The 27,129-nt window shown below is 42.5% G+C and overlaps 1 protein-coding gene across 1 annotated transcript; it reads left to right on the plus strand.

Annotated features, from left to right (window-relative positions):
- Positions 1–11,409: 11,409 nt before the first annotated feature.
- On the plus strand, positions 11,410–25,006 carry LOC132816153 (gamma-crystallin N). The gene is made up of 4 exons (XM_060825625.1): positions 11,410–11,430; positions 17,855–18,103; positions 21,276–21,421; positions 24,871–25,006. Exons 1-4 carry the CDS (start codon positions 11,410–11,412, stop codon positions 25,004–25,006), a joined length of 552 nt encoding a protein of 183 aa, XP_060681608.1.
- The last annotated feature ends 2,123 nt before the right edge of the window (positions 25,007–27,129 follow it).

Consider the following 27,129-nt stretch of genomic DNA (forward strand, 5'->3'; position numbering starts at 1 on the left):
ACATTATTGATTTTCCAGTCCTTTGGAATCCTCCCTGATACTAGCGATTCCTGAAAGATCACCACTAATGCCTCCACAGTCCTGTTATATCCTGTTGTGAATGCTGATGGACAATCAAACAACTAACAGAAGGAGGCAGCTTCACAAATCTTGTGACTTTGGACACCATGAAGTGTCAAGGCATCAGATATATTACCAGTAGGTTTTAGGAAAGTGTTATTATGGGTAACACATGAGATACCCATTTGGAAATAAGGAAAATACAAGCCAAAATATAAAGACATTTTTATTGGCCTGGGCTGAATAAAGATGTGTCTGAATTTTGCCGGACATGTCACGTGTCATGTAACAGGAAAACCTCAGGCTGTCATAAAGCAGGTCTTGTTAATATCCCTTCCAGCATTTGAGAGACCTTTTGGAAGGGTCTTAATTGATTGCATAGCATCCCTGCCTAAAACAAAAAGTGGGAATCAATATTTGTTGACTATAATGGATGTATCTACTAGATTTCCAGAGGTCATTCCATTACACAGTATCATGGCTAAAAGAATTGTAGAAGAGTTACTCAAATTGTTTTACTAGATACAGACTTGATGAACTTCTGCTCATTTTTCATCTACCTGAATATGTGATGGTCTCCATTTCCTCATCAGGACTTCAGTTTTAAGATAGTAATATTCTGGCATATACTCAGATTCTTCTTTGCTGTGTGCCTTTTGATACAATTACTTTAGTTTTCATCGTTTTGTTGTAATTCAGCTAAGTTCTTTGAACTAAAAATATTTACTTTGTCATCCACCTGTTCTTGATTTTCTCAACCATTTGATCAAATATAGTTTCTGATATTTGAACTTCAACTTCTTCAGACCATAGTTAAAATGCAAACCAAAAAGGCATAACTTTTTTTTGTTGTGCATTTTGATCGAGTTCATATTTTAATAAATGGAAATACAATCAGATCAAGGATCAAATTTTACATCAAAGTTATTCAAGGAAGTTATGGATACTTTAAAAAAAAATAATTCAAATTCACTGTGTACCATCTGGAATTGCAGGGAGTGGTGGCGTAAAGCTTTAAAGACCATGTTGAGAGTCTATAATCAAGACTATCCAGATGATTGGGATAAAGGAATTCCATTTGTACTTACTGTAATTATGATGTACCTAATGAATCACTAAATTCAGTCCATGTGAATTAGTTTTTGGGCATGAGGAACACTGAAATTACTTAAAGAAAAATTAGTGAGTCAGATATCAGGCACCACATTTTTTGACTACATGTTACATTTTAGGGAGGAATTAAATAGAGCAGGTGAGTTGGCTACATAGCATTTAAAAGCAGCACAAAAGATGATGAAACAGGAAGCAGACAAGAAATCAAAATTTGTAATTTTGCTAGATGAGATAAAGTGTTAGTGTTACTTCCCAGTGGTAGATGAACCTTTAAAAGTAAGTTTCAGTGGGCTTTATCAAATTGAAATAAAATTGAGTGAGTTGAATTATTTGATGATAACTGCAGGCAGAAGGAAAACTCTGTGTGTGTCACTTGAATATGCTCAAAAGGTACTTTGATAGGGAAGGAAAGCAAAAGGAGAATGTGTTATCAGTTACAACACAGAGCAAGGAACCAAATCCAGAAGATTGTGAATTTGGCATCCCTCAAATTAAATTGGACAATGAGGAAGTTCTCAAAAATTGGGATAAATTATTGAGTTACCTTTGAGGAACATCAAGAGGACCTGAAAGAATCATTACATGGAGACATATTTAGGAATAAACTGGAAAGTACTAAATTATAATGTAGACATAAGAAATGCTGTTCCAATTAAGCAACATTCTTACAGGCTTAACCTTCTAAAATTGGCATAGGTTTAAACAGAGATTGAAAGCATGCTCAGAGACACTATATCCCAAGTGAGTTGTAGTGAATACAGCTCACCAGTCGTAATAGTGCCCCGATTGTACCCACTCATTGTACCTAGTTGGGAACAGTATCCTTGTGAATTGAGTAATTAAGGCTGTAAAGAGAGCTTTCAACTAATTAGAGGGATGAATGTTGGATGTTTGTCATTTATGTATAAATGATTTGGATGAGAATATAGAAGGCATGGTGACTAAGCTTGTGAACAACACCAAAATTGGTGGCACAGTAGACAGTGAAGAATATTTTCTAAGATTACAAAGAGATCTTCATTAAACAGGTCTGTGAGTTTGAAAATGGCAGATGGAGTTCAATCTGGATCTATGTGATTTTGGTACAACAAGCAAAGGTAGGGCTTACATAATTAATGGTAGGGCTTTGGGTAGTCTTGTAAAACAGAGGGACCTGGGGTGTAGGTACATTATTCTTTGAAGTTTGCATCACATATAGACAGAGTGGTTAAAAAGGCATTTGGCATGCTTGCCTTCATTACTCAGTCCTTTGAGTATAGGAATTGGGACGTAATGTTGAGGTTGTACAGGATATTGGTGAGACCTCTTCTGGAATACTGTGTCCAGTTCTGGTCACCCAGTTATAGGAAGAATATTATTAAGCTGGAGATGGTTCAGAAGAGATTTACCAGGATGTTGCTGGGTATGGAAGGTTTGAGTTAGAAAGAAAGGCTGGATAGGCTGGGACCTTTTTCACTGGGGCATAGGAGATTGAGAGGTGACTGACAGAAGTTTACAAAATAACAAGAGGTATAGATAGAATTAACGGTAGATGTCATTTCCCTAGGATGGGGGATTTCACAACTAGGGAGTACATTTTTAAGGTGACAGGAGACAGATTTTTTAAAAATGATGCAATTTCTTAATATACTGTTCGCGTGTGGATCGAACTTCCTGAGAAAGTGGGTACAATTACAACATTTAAAAGACATTTGGACAGAAACATGAATAGGGAAGGTTTGGAGGCATGTGGGCCAGGAGCAGGCAAGTGGGGCTAGTTTAGTTTGGGATTATGTTTGGCATGGACTGATAGCACCAAAGAGTCTGTTTCTGTACTAGACTCTGACTCTACAATGTGGTCCTGAAGAAGGGCTTATGCCTGAAGCATCGATTCTCCTGCTCCTTGGATGCTGCCTGACCTGCTGCGCTTTTCCAGCAGAACATTTTTCTGCTCTGATCTCCAGCATCAGCAGTTCTCACTTTCTCTACATTATGGTAGTCAGGCAACAAATTTGATATTGATAGCCAGAATGGTACAGGAAAGGGTAGTGTACAAACAGAAAACGCAGCAAATAAAGTCAAATGACAATAAAATGAGTAAAAAGGCAAAATTAATGGCTCAATTTAAATGTGTGTAGTGGTCAGAATTAAATTAATTAATTAATGGCACCAATACAGGTTAATGGGCATGATTATATAACCATTATAGAGAGATGATGATAATGAGATCAAAGCTGGGAACAAACTATTCAGGGGTTTGTAACCTTTGAAATGACAGGCAGGGCAGAAAGAGTGGTTGGGTAACTTTGAGATACAATAAGCCCAATAGCAAAAATTAATCTAGGATGGACGATGTAGAACCCATATGAGTGGATCTAAGAACCTAACAAGGGTCAGATGACACTCGTAGTTATCTATAGGCCCCTCACAGTGGCAGTAACTATGACTGTCTTTGTGATGGCGTCTTCCCTGGGAGTCTCACTTGTGAAATTACCTGTGCAGGTGTTTTAACATATTTTTTATCTCCTGCTGTGATAGGTCGAATCTCCATGTTTGTTCCCAATGGAAACAACAATGGACAAGTATTGTTTTTGGACTTGTATTAATATCTTGTTTTTAAACAGATTTTACTCGTTCCTCTGTTGGTGAATCGACCTGGAAGAAATATGAGACGGCTGTCAGCCCGCGTGACTCAGAGATGCCATCATTGGTGCTGCCATTCTCAAAAATTAATTGTGGCTGATTGAGATAGTCTCCCAGAGTCAGGATGGACAGGAAACCAGATAAAAAAACAATCCGTAAGTACACTAGTGTTGGTGTCCTGCGAAAAGTGTGGTAGCCTCATTAGAATTAAGGCATCCACTTCAATACAAACCGATGGAATGAGACCCACAGGTGAAGGAGCAGCGCTCTGAAAGCTCGTGCTTCCAAATAAACCTGTTGGACTGTAACCTGGTGTTGTGTGATTTGTAACTTTGTCCACCCCAGTCCAACACCGGCATCTCCAAATCCTGTCAAATCCCAAAACCCAGATGCCAGCCTGAAGGGTCAGGTAGTAGGACAGAGGATGACACGTGTTCTGTTGTGAAAATGACCGATAGGTTAGCTTCCTCTGTCGGAGAAACTATAATACGCAACTTTATTTTTACAATTTAAAGTTTTATGGCTTGGGCAATCTAGATCTTGAGCAGAGAGAGAAGGATGTCTCACCCAGTGATCACCGGATTCCTTTGCCTTCCCAAGATAGGAGCAGTGTAAATGGAATAGTTATACAATATCTAGTTGGTTGGTTATATTGCAAGAGATGCCATACCCGTCATCCCGTATGGGGAGCCGTTTGCTTTTGTGTGAAAAAGCAGCATGGAATAAAAAGCACTAGAGCTAGATGTTTAAAGTGTAATAAGGAGAATATCGTGCCGTCACATAGCATTGTGTGATGTAATGGTGCACAGGGGGATAATATAGTAGCAGCATTTAGTTGTCCACATTATGAGATGAGTTTTAGTACAAATTGGGTTTAGGAAAACATCAAAGACAGAGGCATGCAATAGGTTGTAATCAAAAACAAAAAGATAATTTAGCTAAAGATAAAAAGGTGGAAGGAAAGGAGGCATTTTGGTCTGAGAGAGAAGTTAGATTATTGCCTTGGGTGTCTGCCTGTGTGGAGTTTGCACATTCTCGCTGTGTCTGCGTGGGTTTCCTCCGGGTGCTCCGGTTTCCTCCCACAGTCCAAAAAGATGTGCAGGTCAGGTGAATTGGCCATGCTAAATCGCCCATAGTGTTAGGTGTAGTAGTCAGAGGGAAATGGGTCTGGGTGTGTTACTCTTCGGAGGGTCGGTGTGGACTAGTTGGGCCGAAGGGCCTGTTTTCACACTGTAGGGAACCTAATCTAATCTAATCATTGCAAGAATTGGAGCTTAAGGGAAGTACTCAGATAAATAAAATGATAGCTAGTGAATTAACAGGAAAGACACCGAAGCAAATATCAGATAAGAGGGGAACACTTGTTAAGGTGAAGTAGGCCCTGCAATTCCTCAACTTGTTGAAGAGGAGGAAGAGGAGAAATAGATGTTAAAAGTCAGAAAGATATTGGCTTCAATAGTGGAAAGATGAACAGTCATATTCCAAATCATAGGAGTATAGATGAGCTATTAAATCAGGCTGAGGAACTTTTAAATAGAAAAAGGGGTGTAGGTTTTATTAGTCAGTGGTTGCAATTAATTAATAATATTACTGAAGATTTAATGAAATGAAAAGTAGTTAAAAAGAAAAATGAAGGAACATCACAACAGACGAAGGGAAATAGAGAGAGGAAAAGATGTAATTACTGGGTAGAGAGGAGATATGCTTCTAAAAAGGCCCACTTCTATACAGAACAAAAAGAAAGCAATTGGCGTGAGAGCTTGTGGGGGAGCAACTAATAATATTTGCCCCCTGAATAAAGGTGAATTAGAGCAAGTTTTTCTGGAAAACCCTTGGGGCCCAATATTAAAGCCAGCTTAAATCGGCATAAGTCCTACATGGGAAAATCCAAGATAGATCATTTGATGGAACCTATTGGAAAATAGGAGGCTGATAAAGCTATTGAAGAAACCGACCTGAAATCAACTGCAGAGTCAAATGGCATTAAGTTAAAGGATATATCATCGATTCATGCAAAGGATATATCCTGGTTGCCAAGGATGTTGTTCTTGTGGATGCAAGCAGGGGTTATTCCAGCTGCCCTAAAAAACAGTACGGTGGTCTTAATTCCCAAGACTAGTGATAGGAAAAGCCTTTAGGATACGTATTGTTGTTGTTGTGTCACCATAGTCTTGCCAGACCATAGGGATTTCTCTCATTAGAGAGCAGCAACTGATGGTGATTTAACCTGAGGGCCACCAGACCTTAGGCGAGAGCAGAGGTTGAGAAGGAGAGTAGCTATAGATTATTGGCAGCTGAATACAATCTGGCTGCTACTCCTTTGCATTTTTGCGAAAAGAATAGCAAAAAGATTAGGCGAGGCAGTTTAGCTGAATCCAAGACAGAAAGGGTTTCCTCACGCAAACCTCAGGTGTGATGAAAATGTTGCAATTTTAGATAACATTCTAAAAGGGGCAAAGAGGAGTAAGAAGGATTTAGCACGTTGTCTTTATAGATTTAGCAAAGACTTTTGATTCGATCGGGCACAAATTGCTATTTATGACCTTCCAACAGATAGACCTCCTGAAAGAATTTATTCATTTAATTTATATCACCATAATACCACAGTAGTAGAGGGATATAATAGTAAAACTGATTTTATACAGGTAGCATATAGTGAGGCAGAGTGACTCTTTGTGCCCCACTCACTAGATGGATCCTCAAATATGTTCATTGGAAGGGCTGCGATTAGGCGTTTTTATGGATTTTAAGAATGAACTTGTACACTGTTCGGCCTTGACTTTTGCAGACAATGTGGTATTCTTAAGTGAGTCTTATTTAGGGATGGTGAACAATTTGAATATCATTAAAAGGTTTTGCGAAAATACCGGCCTCATGATTAATGTAAAGAAGATGACAGAATTTTGGTTTTCTTATAGAAGTAAGAATTTTTATATAATCATCTCAGTAATTGGAAGCTGGGAGAAATGAGATCCAGTGCATCTTCCCAGATGAGACTGAAGATATGTTTAGGCCCTAAATTGTCTCCCGGTCGGGCAGCGACAGGGCCAGCTGTGAATACAAGTTAAAAGAATGGGCAGAGAATTTAAGAACTTCTGCATTATGCCTGAAGCAAAAGGTGGAGATTTTTTAGAACATTTTATTCCTAGGATGTACTATTATTTAGTTTTATATGAAGCATCACAGAACCTTTTATGACAACTTGACACTTTTATTCGGAGTTTCATAAGGGAGATTTTACACCTGCCATGAGCAATACCTGAAGGCATCCTGTATGTGCAGAATACAGTTAGAGGATTAGGAATTCCCAATTGCAACTTCAGATCCCTATTGCAGTGATAAGAAAGCGCGAGGCCCTTGAAAATGTTTTTGGATAAGGTAATCCATGCCTCTTCTAGTTTAGTAAGGGGAACAAAATAGAAGATATAAAGGCCTTAACAAGGTTAATGGTCCTTCGTGAGATTTGGATATCCGAAGATGACTGTTTGCAGTTCGAAGATGGAATAGATGGTGATAAAGGACGAGGCCTGGAGATTGTGCCGAGTTCGAATTACAAAGTTTGGAGGGAGAAAGAATTATTGAAATGGACTAACCAACAATGTCAAGAGCTGGGGATGGGATATTTTAAGAACTATAAGATTCCCAATGTATGGATTCAATAACATTCTATATGAAAACCTCCAAGTTCATTAATAGTTTGCTATTACATTGCAATTTATCACCAACCAGGATGACTTTGATACATGAAGATCCCTTGTGAACAAAGAAAGTTGAAGATGCAAGTCACTGATTGAGACACTTTCCCACATTTCCGGGTGGTGCCCAGTATGAAGGATATGAGAATCAAGAGACACAATAAGATAGTGCCGAAGTTGTACCAAAATATGGGCAAGACCACATTTGGAGTATTGTGAGCAGTTTTGGGTCCCATATCTCAGAAAGGTCGTACTGGCCCTGGAGTGTGTTCAGAGGAGGTTCACCAGAATGGTCTCAGGAATGAAAAGCTCAACATATGAGAAATGCTTGAGGACTCTGGGTCTACACTGGATGGAATTTAGAAGTATAAGGGGGATCTAATTGAATCTTCCAGAATACTGAATGACCTGGACAGAGATGTTGGGAAGATGTTTTCGTTAGTAGGAGAGACTAGGACCCAAGGGCACAGCCTTAGAGTAAAAGGAAGACCTTTTAGAAAAGAGATAAGGAGAAACTTCTTCAGCCAGAGAATAGTGAATCTATAGAATTCACTGCCACAGGAGGCTATAGAGGCCAGGTCATTGAGTATATTTGAGACGGAGATAGATAAGTTCCTGAATGTCAAGGGGATCAAGGGTTACGGGGAGAAAGCGGGAGAATTGGGTTGAGAAGCTTACCAGCCATGATTGAATGGCAGAGCAAACTCGATGGGCTAAATGGCTTATTTCTGCTCCTATGTCTTATGGTCTAAGTTCATTTGGATTACTTTTGTGGAACCCCGTATAAGAGATGAAGAGGGGAAATTATGGAAACCTGATACAAGTTTCCAGAAAGATTCTGTGGTTATGGTTGTAGATGTGACAGTTTGCTTTGAAAATGAGGATAATGCTGTAGAGAAGGCTTGGGACAAAAGCGTTGTTAAATGCAAGCATTGGTCAATACAGATTATGGAATTGACTAAAGGGGCTGCACCATCATTTTATGGCTTTATAATGGCTGCAAGGGGTAAGTGGGCAAAGAAGAATAATAAATGTTCGAATCAGTTGGCAATTCAGAATTTTGAAGTATTTGCTCAAGAAACCTCCTGATGGATGTTATTTTTGACTCTCAAAATGCTTCAGATTTTTAATGTTGGCTAAAAGACTTTATCTATATAGCAAGATTTTAGATTGCTCATAGAGCTATATCTAGTTTGTTTGAGGTTGAATTGTTATTAATTTTAGATTTATTTGAATTGATTTGGAATATTTTAATATTTAGCTTTAGTATTAGATTTTAAGGTTATTATTTAAATTTTATTAATAAATTTTGTTGGTTTTATTTACTACTAAGGATGGAGGGTAACTGGGTGGTTATTATTTCACAATAACAACACATCATATGATGCTATCAATGGGTAATATAATCTAACCGAACAGTGGTCAGTTTTTGTTCCTTTTCCATCCCTTGGTGAACTGCATTGTCCCATTGTGCCTTAATATTCCATCTCTTTCATATCCAGCTACAGTTAGCTTTATAGAGATGACTAAATAAGTATCGACGAGTGACTTAAAAACTCAAAAGACATACTATTTGTAGTGTTTTAATGTTGTTATTCTATAGGACAGAGAAAAAATGAGGTAATAATAAGGGTGCGTAAAAAGACAGAGCATTTTGAGCTTCAGGGAGATAAGTTGAATTTTCAAAGGTAGCCACAAGGAAGAATTTATAAATTGTCTTCATAGAGTCGTCGAGATGTACAGCACAGGAACAGACCCTTTGGTCCAACTCGTCCATGCCGATCAGATATCCTAAATTAATCTAGTCCCATTTGCCAGCATTTGGCCCATATCTCTCTTCCTATTCATATACCCTTCCTTTTAAATGTTGTAACTATACCAACCTCCACCACTTCCTCTGGCAGCACATTCCATACAAGAGTCACCCCTTTAAATCTATGCTCTAGTTTTGGACTTACCCACCTCAGGGGAAAGACCTTGTGTATTTACCTTATCCACACCCCTTGTGATTTTATAAACCTCTATAAGGTCACCCCTCAGCCTCTGATACTCCAGGGAAAATAGCCTCGGTTCTTTCAGCCTCTCCCTATAACTCAAAACCTCCAACACTCAAGGCAGTATGCTAGAAAAATATGTTGTGGACTCTACTAGTCATAGCGTCGTACTGCGCAGAAACAGCTCCTTCAGCTCATCAGGCCTATGCTGACCAATTACATTAATCTCATTTATCTGCCCTCGATCCGTCGCCTACTGTGTCCTGGCATTTTAAGTGCTCATGTAGATGACCAGACTAAGTTGGATCTGGTAATGAGTAATGAAGTAGGTTTAATAACTGATGTGAGAGTAAACAATCCCTTTGGGAACAGTGACTGTAACGTGGCAGAATTTAACATTCAATTTGAAAGGGAGGCACTTGGGTCAGAATCAACTGTGCCAAAGTTAAATAGGAAAAATTACATAGGGATGAGCGCAGAATTAGCCTACTCTAACTCATCTTCCTTATATTCTTAAATAATGTGCATTTATATTGCCCCAACATACCGCAAAGTGTTTTACCGCTAAAGAATCCTTTCACAATGTTGCAACTTCTGGTGTCAGAAACAAGATGCTCTGTCACAGAGAAGCGATGTTAGAATTGAAAGGTCAGTCTTTACTTGGTGCTGTTGGACATGTTGTAACAATCAGATTTGCAATGACCGTAGCAGCGAATAGGAGCAGATCATCTATCACCACGACCCACCCAGTGAGGCAGTTACTGAGCATGGAAAGGGCAGATGGGAACAAAATCACTTCACAGCAAAAGAGCAGATTCACTCTTACAGACACTGCTCAAAGGTTGGAAATATGAGTCAAGCTCTTTGGGATGTCTTGATGCTAAATCAGGTGCTATCTGAACGTGAAATCTTAAAAACATTTAATCTCTCTCACTGTTGTTGCACCTCAGTTTGTATCTGAATTCCCATAAGACCATAAGACATAGGAGTGGAATTAAGGCCATTCGGCCCATTGAGTCTACTCCACCATTCAATCATAGCTGATGGGCATTTCAACTCCACTTACCCGCATTCTCCCCGTAGCCCTTAATTCCTCGAGACATCAAGACTCGATCAATCTATGCCTTGAAGACATTTAGCGTCCCAGCCTCCACTGCACTCTGCGGCAATGAATTCCACAGGCCCACCACTCTCTGGCTGAAGAAATGTCTCCGCATTTCTGTTCTGAATTGACACTCTCTAATTCTACGGCTGTGTCCACGGGTCCTAGTCTCTTATCAAGGATCTCACCTGAATGGACTGTAAACCTACACTGACACTTATCACATTATCCTCTTATACTGGACCGAATGAGTACAATTGCAAAATTTGGGAGCAACTTCTTTGACCAAGCTTTCAGTGACCTCAACCAATATTTCCTGCCTTGGGTGGATTTTCCCTTTGTGAAGCGCTAACTGAGTGGTTTGAAATAGTGCTCCACTGCGTGTATTTGACAAAGCAATCCCCAAAGCACAAGCTCCACTAGCACAGACCTTGTCATGTCTCACATATGGGTTACATTTCCTCTTTCAGATTCAGGCAGCTGCCAAAGCCATCCCAAATCACAGTAACCCCCAGTTATCACCAGCAGGTTAGTGGCCCTGACTGAAAAGGTACTAATCCTCCAAAATCCTTGCCCTCGAGGGAATCTTTTGTTGGAGCCTCCTCTGCGGCCACAAATGCCCAGAATCAGCAGAATCCTTTCCAAATAATTCTGTGAGCAAAGCAAAATCTTTTCAGCTCGGCTTTGCAGTTCCATTGATGAGGTGGCCTCGCGAGAGGTGGAACATCCCCAGCCTTCGAGTTATATATTGGGCTGTCCAATTATTCCCGAGTGTCAAAGACATTTTGGCATTCAGCTCCGTTGGACAGAATCCGGCAGCAACATGTCACAGTATTCAGGCAAGGTGAGCAACCTATTCAATTTTGCCTTCGTATTTTGTGTGTATTTTTATAAAGCTCTCTGTCAAATCCCACTCTCGAGACTTCAGCATGAATTCTAAGCTGACTGTCCCACTGCAGTACCGAGGGACTGCTGCACTGTGCTTCATATTCAACCAAGAGCCCCATCAAATTTCTCAGTGAAATGACTCCACAGAGACTGGTATCCTGTCACCAAGATACCCTTTTTTTTTAGATTAGACTTACAGTGTGGAAACAGGCCCTTCGGCCCAACAAGTCCACACCGACCCGCCGAAGCGCAACCCACCCATACCCCTACATTTACCCCTTACCTAACACTACGGACAATTTAACATGGCCAATTCACCTGACCCGCACATCTTTTGGTCTGTGGGAGGAAACCGGAGCACCCGGAGGAAACCCACGCAGACACGGGGAGAACGTGCAAACTCCACACAGTCAGTCGCCTGAGGCGGGAATTGAACCCAGGTCCCTGGCGCTGTGAGGCAGCAGTGCTAACCACTGTGCCACCGTGTGTTTCTTTACACATACATAGTACTTGACATGATCCAGCTCCCTCAGAGCCAGCTCTCAGCACGAACAGACCCTCTGACACGCCCGTTTATATCTGTCAGGCAGGACTCCCCGAATGAACCAAGTTAACACTCCCAATCAGGGAACTCATATTCTATGAAGTCCGGGGACGTAGGCTTGTTCTTTCTCTTGTAGTCTCTCCTGGGGCATCTTTGCACTGAGTATGGTTCGCCTGGCTCAGCCTCAGATAAGGGCAGTGTGTACCAGACTGTAACCCATCTCTGGTGCCCAAAGCATCTTGGAAGAAATTCATCCTTTTCTTCAGGTGGCAATGGTGTCAAGGCTGTGACACCCAGCAGCCTTTGCAACTGGTTCGGAGGGGCAAGGTATGTTTTGCTCCTGCCCGATTGCAAGTTTGCAGCTTTCATGTGGCCCACATGCCTGTTCAGGACCACCTCACCTACTCCAACTTTGTACATCACAGGACCTGACCATACGACAACCATGTCTCCTACATGACCCATGCAGGACACAATTTTTCAGACCCATGCATGACCCATGCTGGGCCATTTCCATGGTTTCAGGACAAATTTCATCCCCTGAAGTACATTGTCTCTCTCATTAAGTGGAGTCCTGTGTCCACCATCTTGCATTCTGATGCTATTTTAGTTTTGTCAGGACTGGAGCTTTTTGCGTCCAGTCTGATATTGTCAGTGGTGACAGGAAGGATGTATAGAAAGTTTAAAACCAGAACAGACTGTTCTAGTAGTGGAAACCTTGGTGGTTTATCTGCAAACACGAGACAGCTCAAGGCATCCACAGTTGCTACTTGGCCTCCCAGACCGTGTTCCAACTTCCAATTGTATGCATTTGGAATGACAGCCCACCACTATATTCAACCTGAAGCAATGGGCAACACAGTCTTGTCCTCTTTGTGTAGCCCTAGCAGGGATTTGTGCTCTGTTACTATTACAAATTTACGTTCAAAGATGACCACCAAATCTTCCTTCTCTATCTGGGCATATTTGTGCTCTGCATCAGCAAATGTCTGGGAAGCATATACTATTATTGGGCATTCCACTCCATTGGGCCAGCTAGGAGCCAATACTACCCTGATACCATAAGGCATATGGCATCGTATGTCAGCACCAGATCTGGGATCTCACTCGGGATCATAGTGTGCTAATGCCTTAGACGATGATAGCTGCTTCTTCGCTCCCCTAAAGGCTATGTCTTGGTTACCCTTTTTACCCAAGGCTAACCCCTTTTCAGATGTAAAGGTGCCAGGATGGAGGTCAGGCTACGTATGAACTTTCTGTAATAATATACAGCTAAGTGCGAAGTCGTTCACTTTGGTAGGAATAACAAGATGATGGATTACTGGGCTAATGGTAGGCTACTTGGTAGTGTGGATGAGCAGAGGGATCTTGGTGTCCATGTACACAGATCTCTGAAAGTTGCCACCCAGGTAAATAGTGCTGTGAGGAAGGCATATGGAGTACTGGGCTTTATTGGCAGAGGAATTGAGTTCCGGAGTCCTGAGGTCATGTTGCAGTTGTATAAGACTCTGGTGCGGCCTCATCTGGAGTATTGTGTGCAGTTTTGGTCGCCATACTATAGGAAGGATGTGGAAGCTTTAGAACGAGTGCAGAGGAGGTTTACCAGGATGTTGCCTGGAATGGTAGGAAAATCTTATGAGGAAAGGCTGAGGCACTTGGGGCTGTTCTCATTGGAGAAGAGAAGGTTTAGGGGAGATCTGATAGAAGTGTATAAGATGATTAGGGGTTTAGATAGGGTAGATACTAAGAACCTTTTACAGCTAATGGAGTCAGGTGTTACTAGGGGACATAGCTTTAAATTAAGGGGTGGTAGGTATAGGACAGATGTTAGGGGTAGATTCTTCACACAGCGGGTTGTGAGTTCATGGAATGCCCTGCCCGTATCAGTGGTGAACTCTCCTTCTTTATGGTCATTTAAGCGGGCATTGGATAGGCATTTGGAAGTTATTGGGCTAGTATAGGTTAGGTAGGATTCGGTCAGCGCAACATCGAGGGCCGAAGGGCCTGTACTGCGCTGTATCCTTCTATGTTCTATGTTCTATGTTCTATACCAAACCAAGGAAATATCTAACCTCCAGTACAGATATGGGAGCCGGGGCACCTTTGAATCCCCTCACTTGATCTTCCAACAGATGTAGCCCGGTCTCGTTGATTCTGTAGCCCAAGTAAGTCATTTGGGATGCCTGGAACACACATTTTTCCATTCTAAGGCTTATGCCCACCTCAGAAAACCATCTAAGGACTACAGGTAGTTCTTCTATAATGCAATGGTTGCGTTCTTGTGCAACCCTGTGTTATAGAAAAATCGTGTATTAGAAACAGCGCCTATAGTGTTGATGTTACAGCCAACACACGTTTCAAACGTTCACGCTTTGGTAACAGTGTCCCCATTCATCAATTGCATTACAACGAATTTGTGTTAATGAAACACGCATTATAGCAGAACAACCTGTATGTCCAAGTTCTCTAAGTGCTCTTTATTGGTCTTCCATGTTATGAGCACGTCATCTAGACAAATGGTGAACTGCCCTTGTAAAATGTTCTCTATCATCCGCTGAAAAGTGGCACAGGCTAATGATACCCCAAATGGTAGTCTCCTACATTGGGACAAACCTCTTATGGGTATAATTGTAGCATATTTCTGGGAATCCTCATCCAACTGCAATTGCAGGTACATGTGGCACATGTCTAGCCTCATGAAGGACAGCCCCTACCCCTGTCATTTTTGCATACAAATCCTTTATGTGCGGGATTGGGTATTATCCAGTTGTGAGAGGTGGTTTACCATTTGTTTAAAATCCCCACAAAGGTGAGCCAACCCATTGGGTTTCACCATTGGTATGACCGATGCTGCCCATTTTGCAAACTGGACTGGTTTGATCATTCCTTCCCTCTCCAGCCTTCTGATTTCTACCTCTACTTTTGCCCATAAGGCAATGGGAACTAGGTAGGCCTTGCAGATTTGTAGAAATGCTTCTTGGTCAACAAACAAGGTGGCTTTGGTTCCTTTGATAGTTTCTGGACCTTCTTGAAACTTTTCCAAGTTAGCAAAATTTTAATTAGGACTTCACTCAGATAGCCACTTGCTATTAGAAGAATATTAAACCAGTCAAGGTGAATCTTTCTCAACTGAATTCGCCCCATCAGGCTTGGGCCCAGACCTTTTACTACAACCAGTGGTAACCGAATCAGCTGCTTCTCATATGAGACTGGAAACAAAATTAAACCCTTAATCTGTAACAGTTCCCCAATATAGGTTCTCAATCTAGTCGAGGTCTTGCACTTAACTTAAGGTTTGGAATCCAGAGCAGATTTTATTAAAACCTAGTTTGACAATCACTGATAAAGCCACGCTGGTATCGACCTCCATTAGAACCGGATTTAACCAGATGTTTATTTTGGTTCTGATTTGGATGTTGCTAAGCAATCTAACTGTTCCAAGCCTGATGTAGGTGGGATTTCCAGGGTGTGCACTCTCCTGGATACCGGCCTATGAGTTCTCTTACTGAATTCAGGCCTTTTGGGACACTTTTACTGTCTCAAGTCCACATGCTGGCAGCAACTACAATGGCTTGTCAGCTGGATCCTGAAGAAAATGTTAGCTATTTGGCTAAGGCTTGACTTTGTTTTGGGGTTTTGCTATGAGCTGACCCAGAGTCCCTCTGTTCAGGATATATCCTAAGTAAGGCTATGCAATTGCCTTCACTCAAGCTCAATTAGCTTGGCGAAGGTGTCCACTTCCACCCTATAACTCACTGTATGCTCTAATTGCCACATTTTCCAATGATAATGCCAATTGCAGTGCTTAATTGAACTCCAGTTGGGCTTCAGCTAGTAGGCACTTTTGCATAGTTGCATCATTAATCCCATATACCAAACAATGTCTCATTAAGGGTTAAACCAAAGTGGCAGGCCTCTGCCAGTCGTCCTAATCTAGTCAAAAATCTAGATGCGGATTTCCCTGGTTCTCAAATTGCTAAATAAGATCAATAGCATCTCAGAATTAGAGGAGGCTTGGGGTCATAAAATTCCTTAATATTCCATCAACTCTTGAAAGGTTTTAGTATTTGGTGCCTCAGGAAAGGTTAAGCTCCTAATAACTGAAAAGGCTGCAGGTCCTCAAGCTATCAGGAGAATTCCTCATTATTTTTCACCTGTCCCAATGTCATTTGCTGGGAAAAATAACCCGTGACTGATTACCTGGCATTGACTGGGGCTTCATGCAAAATTGACTGCCCCTTTCCACATCTCAACAGCAACTATGTTTCAAAAGTGCATGAAGCACGATCGCTCATTCTGAAGTCGTGGAAAGCAAAATGTAAACGCAAGGTATACGTTTTCTTCACTTAACGACAACGCTGATAAAAGCAAATTGCACTCATGTCGAGATTTGTTTGTTTGATTTGCAATCTGGGCAAAGATTAAAGCTGCCTCAGTGCAGAACAGGCTGAAAAGAAAGGGGATAGGAAGAGAATAATCATCTTGTTTCATTGTGTTTAGATGCACATTAGCTTGGGCTTTTATTTCTGCTGTTCCTCTTTTTATTTCTTGGCTTACTGCTTGCGCCTACCCTGTTCCCATATGTTTTGGATCTGCCCATTGGTTAGTTATAGTGAGAAGGTCAATTTGTAACATTTTGAGACAAGCCAAACATATTTAACAGAGCAATTATCTGTAATCATACAGTAAACTCTGATTAGAGGATTCTTTCTCTTATTAGGAAGTTTAATTTGAAATCATTAGAACCAAGAATTAATATCCAAATCTTAACTCATGAGTCTCAATGATTCCTCAAGTTCTTGTAGCTGTTTTAAAACTTATTGCTTTTTTATCTCTTAAGGTTCCATTCCATTTTCTGACCCCTTATCTCCACCGGCAGAGATTATGATGAGTTTGGGGGATTAAAGGCTATGGAGGAGAATTCATGACCTTTCCCCTTTCTCTCTTACTAACCCCCACTCCACACACACACACACACACACACACACACACACACACACACACACACACACACACACACACACACACACACACACACACACACACACACACACATCCAAACACTCATGTACACATTCCCCCATCCCACACATACACTCACAGACACAAACCCAAACACACAGACAGGCGCACGCACACTCACACACATCCATCCCACAAACACACTCACAGACACATACTCAAACATACAGACAGACACACATACACATATGCTCACAGATACACACCCAAACACACACACCCCCAGACACACCCCCCCACACAAACACTCACAGACAGACAAATACATATGCACACACCCAAACATGTACACTCAAACACACCTACCTTTTGAATAGCAAGAGGTGACTTGGCTGAAACATTTAAAATCCTGAGCAGCCTTGGGAGGGTTGTTGCAGAGAGACTGTTTCCTTTTCTGACAGAACTTCAAACGATGGATCAGCTAAAAATCAGGAGTCACCCATTTAACATAGAGATTAAGGAACAAACTTTGTCTCAGAGGGTTGTGAATCTTTGGACTTGCTTCCTAAAAAGAAAGTGGAAGCAGAGTCCTTGAATAATTTTATGGCAGAGTGGATGTTAAGTAAGGGATTGGAAGGTTATGAGGGGTAGGATTTGAAGTTACAATCAAATGAGCCATGATTTTCTTGAATGGCTGTGCAGGCTCGAGGGGCTGAATGGCCTGACTCGCATCCTCAACAAAATTTTTGATGAAGTTGCTGTCTTGTTGTGATTAGCTGAATAGATCCCAGCTTGCTTCAGATTTCCTACTATTTGGGAGTTGGCTGAACCACTGGGGCATTGATTGAGGTATTTGTGCTCTTTCCTCCATCAGATCATCTTCTACGAGGGGAAATGTTTTACAGGCAGAAAACTGGAGGTGTGTGGAGACTGCGACAACTTCCAGGACAGGGGATTTCTGAACAGAGTGAACTCCATCCGAGTGGAGAGCAGTGCTTGGATCTGCTATGACCACCCGGATTTCAAAGGGCACCAGTACATCCTGGAACGAGGAGAGTATCCTGACTTTTACCGCTGGAATGCTCACAATGACCACATGGGCTCCTGCAGACCCATCAAAATGGTATGTTAGGACACATCAGTCGCGTTGTGTGAACATGCTGTGCCAACATGGAAGATCCTTGGGCATTAAAGTGTTGGCTCAGCCAGCAATACCCCTCGGAGTGAAAATAAAGTCTCATTGATGAGAAAGCCCTGTGCCAGTTCACAGAACTGAGATGCATTAATTGATTATGATTCTAGATTTGGGTATCACTGGCTGGGGCTGTGGCAGGGAGAGAAGGAGGCTTATATTAGATTACTTACAGATTGGAAACAGGCCCTTCGGCCCAACAAGTCCACACCGACCCGCCGAAGCGCAACCCACCCATACCCCTACATTTACCCCTTACCTAACACTACGGGCAATTTAGCATGACCAATTCACCTGACCCGCACATCTTTGCAACCGTGGGAGGAAACTGGAATGCCCGGAGGAAACCCACGCAGACATGGGGAGAACGTGCAAACTCCACACAGTCAATCGCCTGAGGCGGGAACTGAACCCGGGTCTCTGGCGCTGTGAGGCAGCAGTGCTAACCACTGTGCCACCGTGCCACCCACTATTGTGAATCCCTAGATACCTTGAATAAGGTGGTGATGAGCTTTTCATCTTGGAGGACTGCCAGCCAGTGTGACATGGTGGATCAGTGGCTGGCACTGCTACCTCACAACAGTGGGGGACTCAGGTTCGATTCTGCCCTCAGGTGACTGTGTGGAGTTTGCACATTCTCCCTGTGTCTGCGTGGGTTTTCTCCTACACTCCAAAGATGTGCGGATTAGGTGAATTGGCAATGCTAAATTGCCCATAGTGTCCAGGGATGTGAAAGGTAGATGGCTTAGCCGTGGGAAATGCAGGGTTACAGGGTTGGGGCGTGGGGGAAAGGGGCTGGATGGGATGCTCTTTCAGACGGGTGGTGTGGATTCGATGGGAAGAATGGTCTGTTTCCACACTCTGGGGAAGCTATGAACTCTGTGATCATGTGATGAACACACAGTACTTTTACTTACAAAGAACTCCATGATTTTGCAGAATGGCCCATTCATCCAAGCACATCACATGTAAAAAGCTATAAAATGCTGAGAGGGACTTGGCTGAGTAGGCAGTGGGAGGGAGATATCTCTGATGGGAGAATCAAGAAGTATGGGACCGGTTTAAAAATCATGGGTCTCCCATTTGAGATGACTATGAGGACACATTTCTATCAGAGAGCCATTAATCCATGGCATTCTTTGATTTGATTTATTATTATTGTCACACGTACGGAGATATTGAAAAGTATTGTACTGTATGCTATCCAGGCCAATCATACATTACTACACACGAGAGTGATAGAGCAGAATGCAGAGTATAGTGTCACAACTACAGAAAAGGTGCAGTGAGAGATCAACTAGAATATATGAGAGGTTCATTCATAAGTCTGATAATGGCAGGGAGAAGCTGTTCTGAATCTGTTGGTGCATGTTTTCAAACTTTCTGCCCAATGGAAGAGGATGAAGAGAATATAAATGGGGTGGAAGGAGTCATCAATTATGGCAATGGGAATTATCGACGGAGTCAATGGAAGGAAGTTGGTTTGTATGATGGACTGGGCTGCGTTCACAACTCTCTGTAGGTTCTTGTGCAGAGCATTTGCTACACCAGCTGTGGGGCATTCTCTTTCCCTGAGAACAGTAGAGAGTGTGTCTTTGAATATATTCAAGACAAAGTTAGGCAGATTGCTGATGAACAAGGGAGTTAAGATTAATGGGGGTCAGGGAAGTATATTGAGGCCACAATCAGATTAGCCTCTGGTTTTATTAAATGCAAAATCAAACTCCAATGGCCTTGTCCTGATCCTATTTTATTTGATGGTAAATCTGCCCCGAACTCTCACCAATTTTACAGATTGTATCCTTTATCACTGTGACATTTTAAAAAAATGTTAATGGGACATTGTCATCACCGGTAAGGCCAGCATTTTTTGCCTGTTTCAGAGGGAAGCTAGGGATCAACCACATTGCTGTCTCAGGTGGGCTAAGTGGGTAAAGATTTCTTTGCCCCTAGATGGCGTCAGGGAACCAGATTAATGGTTGTCACAGTCACCATTACTTAGACTGGCTTTCAATTCCAGATTTTATTAATTAGTTGCCATAGTGGGATTGGAACTTGTTACAAAGGGCACTGGCTCCAAGTGTTGGGATAACTAACCAAAACCACCATGCCATCATTTCCCACGAGAAATGTGAGTATTCCAAATATTCAATCGAACCATAGAAACAATACAGCACAGAAGGAGACCTTTTAGCCCATCTTGTCCATACTGATCCAAAGACATTCAGAGGCTCTTGGGGTGGCATGGTGGTTAGCACTGCTGCCTCACAGTACCAGAGTCCCAGGTTCAATTCCCACCTTGGGTGACTGTGTGGTGTTTGTACATTCTCCCTGTGTCTGTGTGGGTTTCCTCTGGGTGCTTTGGTTTCCTCCCACATTCCAAAGATGTGCAGGTCAGGTGAATTGGCCCTATTAAATTGTCCATGGTGTTAGGTGCACTTGTCAGAGGGGGGTGGGTTACTCTTCAGAGGGTCGGTGTGGGCTTGTTTCCATGCTTTAGGGAATCTAATCTAATCTCTTTGTAATCCCATTTTCCTGCACACAGCCTCCAGTCTTGAACCTTACAGCACTTAAGGTGTAGCTTCAGGTTTCTTTCTGAAAGTTAGAATCTCTCCCTCCACCATCAACTCAGGGAGTGCATTCCAGACATCCACCACCCTCTGCATAAAAAACATTTCCTTATAAACCTCTAATCCTTCCCACCAATTAGCTTGAATCTATCACCTCTCTGCCAAAGGAAACAGGTTCCTCCTATCTATTTTATCTTTACCCTTCACAATTTACCTCAATCATGTCGCCCTGAGCCTTCTCTGTCATGAACTCTGTTAGTGACTGTGGACATTCACTGCTCTCTGATCACCAGATCAGTTATAGATTATGTTTTAGTCTTTACCTCTGTCTCCTCAAATAATGAGTTGCCACGGGCAACAAAATGGCTGACCTGTTATGCCAAAACCATGGTTTCTGCTTCTATTCCTGTCCTGTTTGAGCCCAGGATCCAGTAAACATGGGCATAGGGAAATATTCGAAGATTAATGCCCAGGATGGATGGGCACCAATGGATGACTTTTTTCACCCTTTATGTCTGACTTGTTTTTTTCAGCATGGCGAGCATTACCGGATAGAGCTGTTTGAGAACTGCGACTTCAATGGCCAGTGCATGGAGTTCTGTGAGGATTGTCCCTTTCTACAGGGTAGAGGCTGGAACAAAACCTGTGTCAACTCCATCCGGGTTTATGGTGATGGGGCGTAAGTATCAATTCCTCTGTCAGTTTGAAGTTCTTGTCTGACGTAGTTTTGATCCTTTCATAGTTTCCTTGTACAATGTAAACTGTAAGTACAGACAGTAGCTCAAAAAACATTGATGTATATTATTGAAGAGATGGAAGTAGGACAGCTACTCCATCAGGTCACATAACAAAGATGGAAACTATTTGGCCCATTGTGTCTATACCAGCTCCCTGAAAAAGCAGCGCTTTTAGTCCCACTCTCTCAGCCCAGCAAATGTTAAATAAATCTCCAGTTCCCTCCCAAAAGTTATTACTGCATTTTCTACAGCGCTTTCAAATATCAGATTTCTTTGAAGAGTCTTCAATCTATGCTATCCAGTTACAGATTTTCTTGCAAGTTGAAACAACTTCCTCCACCTTCTCTAGTAAAAAAATGTTTACAATTTAAGCACCTGCATTAAATCACCCTTTAACCTACTCTGCTCTAAGATTCTATCCCCACTTCACACAACTAAACTCTCTCATATTTGGTACTATATCTCCTCTTCAAGACCTTAAAGTCACTCTTAAAGTCTGGTGGCCAGAATATGACATAACACCATTGATGAGATCTATCCTGTGCTTTGTAAGGGGTGGCTATAAATTCCTCCTTTTTGTATTCCAGGCCTTGCTTTTTAAAGCCAAGAATTCCACGTGCTTTTATTCAAATGGTTTTGCTACCTCCAGAGATTCATATTTCTGAACCTCCAGGAATCACCATTCCCACATCCGCTCTAAAATAATGGGATTAATGGGGCAGTGGGCAGATAGTCACCCTGGCATTTATCCTGGATCAGGGCATGATTAGAACACTCAGAGAAGAGGATTAATGTTGCAAAAGCACAACTTTCAGATGCTCTCCTGCTGCTCTGTAGGGAGTAAATACAGACTCCCAGTGGACCAAATAAAAGTGTAAAAAAGCCCCCTCTGAGTCCATGCCAGACCCTGTTGGCAAGTACTTAATGGGCCAAATCCACTTCTTATGTACCATAATCTTTCTGGCTTTAGGTCTCTTGTCAGATACATGGATCTGCCCCCAGACTCCACTGACCAGATCCCAAGCCCTCAGCAGGGTTAGGCACAAGTGGCGTAAATATCTTGGGGCATAGTGAACAGGACTAGCCCCAGAATCAAAAAGCTATTTAACATAAAACCCCCAGCGACATAAAATTACTGTCAGTAACTGGGAACACAGGATTAGGAACAGACCACTCATTTCATAGGACATAGAACAGTGCAGCACAGAACAGGCCCTTCAGCCACAATGTTGTGCCGACCACTGATCCTCATGTATAGACCCTCAAATTTCTGTGACCATATGCATGTCCAGGAATCTCTTAAATGTCCCCAGTGACCTTGCTTCCATAACTGCTGCTGGCAACGCATTCCATGCTCTCACAACTCTCTGTGTAAAGAACCCGCCTCTGACATCCCCTCTATACTTTCCTCCAACCAACTTAAAACTATGGCCCCTCGTGTTAGTCATTTCTGCCCTGGGAAATAGTCTCTGGCTATCGACTCTATCTATGCCTCTCATTATCTTGTATACCTCAGTTAGGTCCCCTCTCCTCCTCCTTTTCTCCAATGAAAAAAGTCCGAGCTCAGTCAACCTCTCGTCATAAGATGATCCCTCCAGTTCAGGCAGCATCCTGGTAAACCTCCTCAGAACCCTCTCCAAGGCATCCACATCTTTTCTATAAAAGGGCGACCAGAACTGGACGCAGTATTCCAAGTGCGGTCTAACCAAAGTTTTATAGAGCTGCAACAAGATCTCACGACTCTTAAAACTCAATCCCCCTGTTAATGAAAGCCAAAACACCATATGCTTTCTTAACAACCCTGTCCACTTGAGGGCCATTTTAAGGGATCTATGTACCTGCACACCAAGATCCCTCTGTTCCTCCACACTGCCAAGAATCCTATCCTTAATCCTGTACTCAGCTTTCAAATTCGACCTTCCAAAATGCATCACCTTGCATTTATTCAGGATGAACTCCGTCTGTCACCTCTCAGCCCATCTCTGCATCCTGTCAATGTCCCGCTGCAGCCTACAACATCCCTCTATACTGTCAACGATACCTCCAACCTTTGTGTCATCTGCAAACTTGCTGACCCATCCTTCAATCCCCTCATCCAAGTCATTAATAAAAATTACAAACAGTAGAGGCCCAAGGACAGAGCCCTGTGGAACACCACTCACCTCGGACTTCCAGATAGAATATTTTCCTTCTACTACCACTCGCTGTCTTCTGTTGGCCAGCCAATTCTGTATCCAGACAGCTAAGTTCCCCTGTATCCCATTCCTCCTGACCTTCTGAATGAGCCTACCATGGGGAACCTTATCAAATGCCTTGCTGAAGTCCATATACAGCACATCCACAGCTCGACCCTCATTAACTTTTCTTGTCACATCCTCAAAGAACTCGATAAGGTTTGTGAGGCATGACCTGCCCCTCACAAAGCTGTGTTGACTGCATTTAATCAAGCCATGCTCTTCCAGATGGTCATAAATCCTATCCCTCAAGCCTGTTCCCCATACAGTTGGGTCATGGCTGATTTGTTGCTTCAGTATACCTCCAATGGCCTTGCTTCCACAGCCCTTAGTACCTGACAAAAAAATCGCTCCGTCTCTGTTTTGATATTTTCAATTGCCCTTGCCAAGCACCACTGCCCCCACCACAAACTTCAGCAGCTATTTTGGGAAATAGCTAGAAGGCTTTCACTCACCTTTGTGCAAAAATGAGAACTTAGAGCAGGAGTTGGCCATTCAGCCCATCGACTATGCTCTGCCATTTAATATGATCCTAGTTGACTTCATCTCAGTCTTAACTTTCCTGCTCATTCCTCCTAACCCTTTGACCTGATGCTAATTTGAGATCTGTCTATCTCCTCAACTGTATTGTGTCCCAGCATCCACCCGCACTCTGGGATAGTGAATTCCACAGACTCGTGACCCTTGTAGAAGTGACTTTCCCTCATCTCTGTTTTAGACCTGCCATCCTTTAGCCTAAAACTCATTCGAGATTGCCCCACAAGGGGACACATCCTTTCTACATCTGCTTTGTCAATCCCCTTTAGCATCTTAAATACCTCCAAGGAAATGAAGGAGTGCTCGCTGACCTCGCTCCTGAGCTGCTTATGATAGCAATGTCCTTTTCCTCTTGGCTCCCCACAAGAGGTAAGTTTCTGTCCATCTATCCAAGCAACCACTTTCATCATCTCAAGTTCCTCAAGCAAATCCCCCTCTGAATTTCTTCTACTCAAAGGCTTGGAGCGATTTCTGTTTTTGAGTGACTCAGCCACCTCACTGATACTGGACTAAAAGGAATGAGTGCAAGCACCTTTCCTCTGACCTATCTGCAAAATGCAATCCTCGCAGTTTGATTGCAACCATTTAATTGTTTGACATTTCTCCTGTTCAATTTGCAGCTGGGTCTTATATGATGAGCCCAATTACCGCGGTCGAATGTACATTGTGGAACGAGGAAATTACCACTCCCACACACAGTGGCAGGCACAAAATGGAAACATCCAGTCCCTGCGAAGGGTGGTTAACTACTTCTAGTGAGCCTCAGACTGCTTCCTTCCATCAAGATCAAACTGAGATTGCTGCCAACATCAGAAACTATAAAATAAATAAAACTGTTCAAAAATATCCTTCACAGACATGCATGTTCTCTTCTATTTCGACGGCTAGTTTCATTCTAAATATCTGGGGTGGGGAAGAAACTCCATACCTGCCTCAGTGAGAACCTGGGTTTAACTAGGGACATCAAGAGTCATAGAGATGTAGATGGCCCTTCGGCCCATCTTGTCCATGTGGTCTGGTTTTCATAAATAAACCATTTGCCTGCATTTGGTCCATTTCCCGCCATACTTAATCCATCCATGTATCTAGACAAAAGTGAGGACTGCAGATGCTGGAAACCAGAGTTTAGATCAGAGTGGGACTAGAAAACCACAGCAGGTCAGGAAGCATCCGAGGAGCAGGAAAATTGACGTTTCGGGCCCTTCATCCGGACCCTTCATCAAGCCCTTCCAGCACCATCCATGTATCTGTCTAGATATTTCTTAAATGACAAAATTATACTCACCTTGACCACTGCCTCTGGCAGCCTGTTCCAGACAATCAACACCCTCTGAATGAAAGATTTGTGTCTTTGGACCCTTTTGTATCTCTCCCCTCTCTCCTTAAACCTATGCCTTCTAGTTTGAGAGTCCCCTACCCTGGAGAAAAGCTGTTGGTTATTTAAATTAACTATGCCTCTCATGGTTTTATACATCTCTCTAAAGTGACCCCTCAGTCTCCAACATTCCAGGGGAAATGTCCGAGCCTATTCAACTTTCCCATATAACTCAAACCTTCCAGTCCAGGTAGCACCCTAGTAAATCCTTACTACACTTTGTCTAATTTAATAATATTCTTTCTATATTAGGGCGACCAGAATTGTATGCAGTAGTCCAAATGAGGCCTCACCAACATATGATATAGCTGCAATAAGATATCCTGACTCCTTTACTCAGTGCTGTGACTAATGAACACCAACATGCTGAAAGCCTTCTTCACCACCCAGTCTATCTGTGACTCCACTTTCAAGGAGCTATGAACCTATACCCCTTGACCTCTTTATTCTATAGCAATCCCCATTGCCCTAGTGTTATTTGCTGTGACTGGTGGTTGGGAGTCACCATATTCTGCCTGATGGTGTGGCATCAAAAGAAAATAATTAAAGTCCCTACATCCTACCTGTTGGATATTTGTCTCTTTCCCCACACAACAACAATTTGCACCCTTAATTTACTGAAATGTCCCATAAGGCACCTCATAGGAGTGCTATCAAATCAAACTTGACATCAGGAGATAACAGAGCAGGTGTCCCATTGTCAGGAGCGGTAAAGGGTCACCCCCCACCTCGTTCCAGGCAGAGAGAGAAATGAAAAGGTTTAAGGGGTGGGGGGAGGCTCCAGAACTGAGCAAGAAGACCAAGGCATGGCCATTAATGGTGGAACGATGGAAATCAGAGACAAGATTAGAGATTGTGGGGCCTGTTGATTTGGACCCAACCAGGACAACAGGTTATGACAGAGCAGAGACTTACCCCCACCCAGGGAATACTGAAATTGGAGCTGATATTGGTTAGCTGCAATGAGAAATGTCAGCCAAGGCTGGTTTGGTGATGTTCTCCGTCCAAAGATTATGAGATGTGGCTCCACTCAAAGAGCGTTCAGCTCAGAGTCTAAGCTGAGCCTCCCACTGGCAATGTGATTGAATGGCCACAAGATGGCAACACTGGATAACAGCAATTGAAACTGCTCAGAGAGGGCCTATTTATTTCCTGCCACAGAGAATGAGTGACTGAATTATAAGGAGGAGAAAGTGAGGTCTGCAGATGCTGGAGATCAGTTGTAGGTACAGGTTGTCCTAGTTGGGTCCAAATTTTGTTGGTCGGAACGTAGTTCTGATGAAGTGCTTATTCCCGAAACGTCGAATTTCCTGTTCCTTGGATGCTGCCTGACCTGCTGCGCTTTTCCAGCAACACATTTTCAGCTCGTGACTGAATTATAACACAATACTTTCACGTCTTTACCTGTATGATTCTTTTCTCGCTATCTCTCTCTCAATAACACTTGCATCTCTATCAGAAGGTGGTGAGTTGAAGTCCTACTCTAGACTGTTCTTGAGGCTGA

Source organism: Hemiscyllium ocellatum, chromosome 5, assembly GCF_020745735.1.
Source record: "Hemiscyllium ocellatum isolate sHemOce1 chromosome 5, sHemOce1.pat.X.cur, whole genome shotgun sequence".
Taxonomy (NCBI): Eukaryota; Metazoa; Chordata; class Chondrichthyes; order Orectolobiformes; family Hemiscylliidae; genus Hemiscyllium; species Hemiscyllium ocellatum.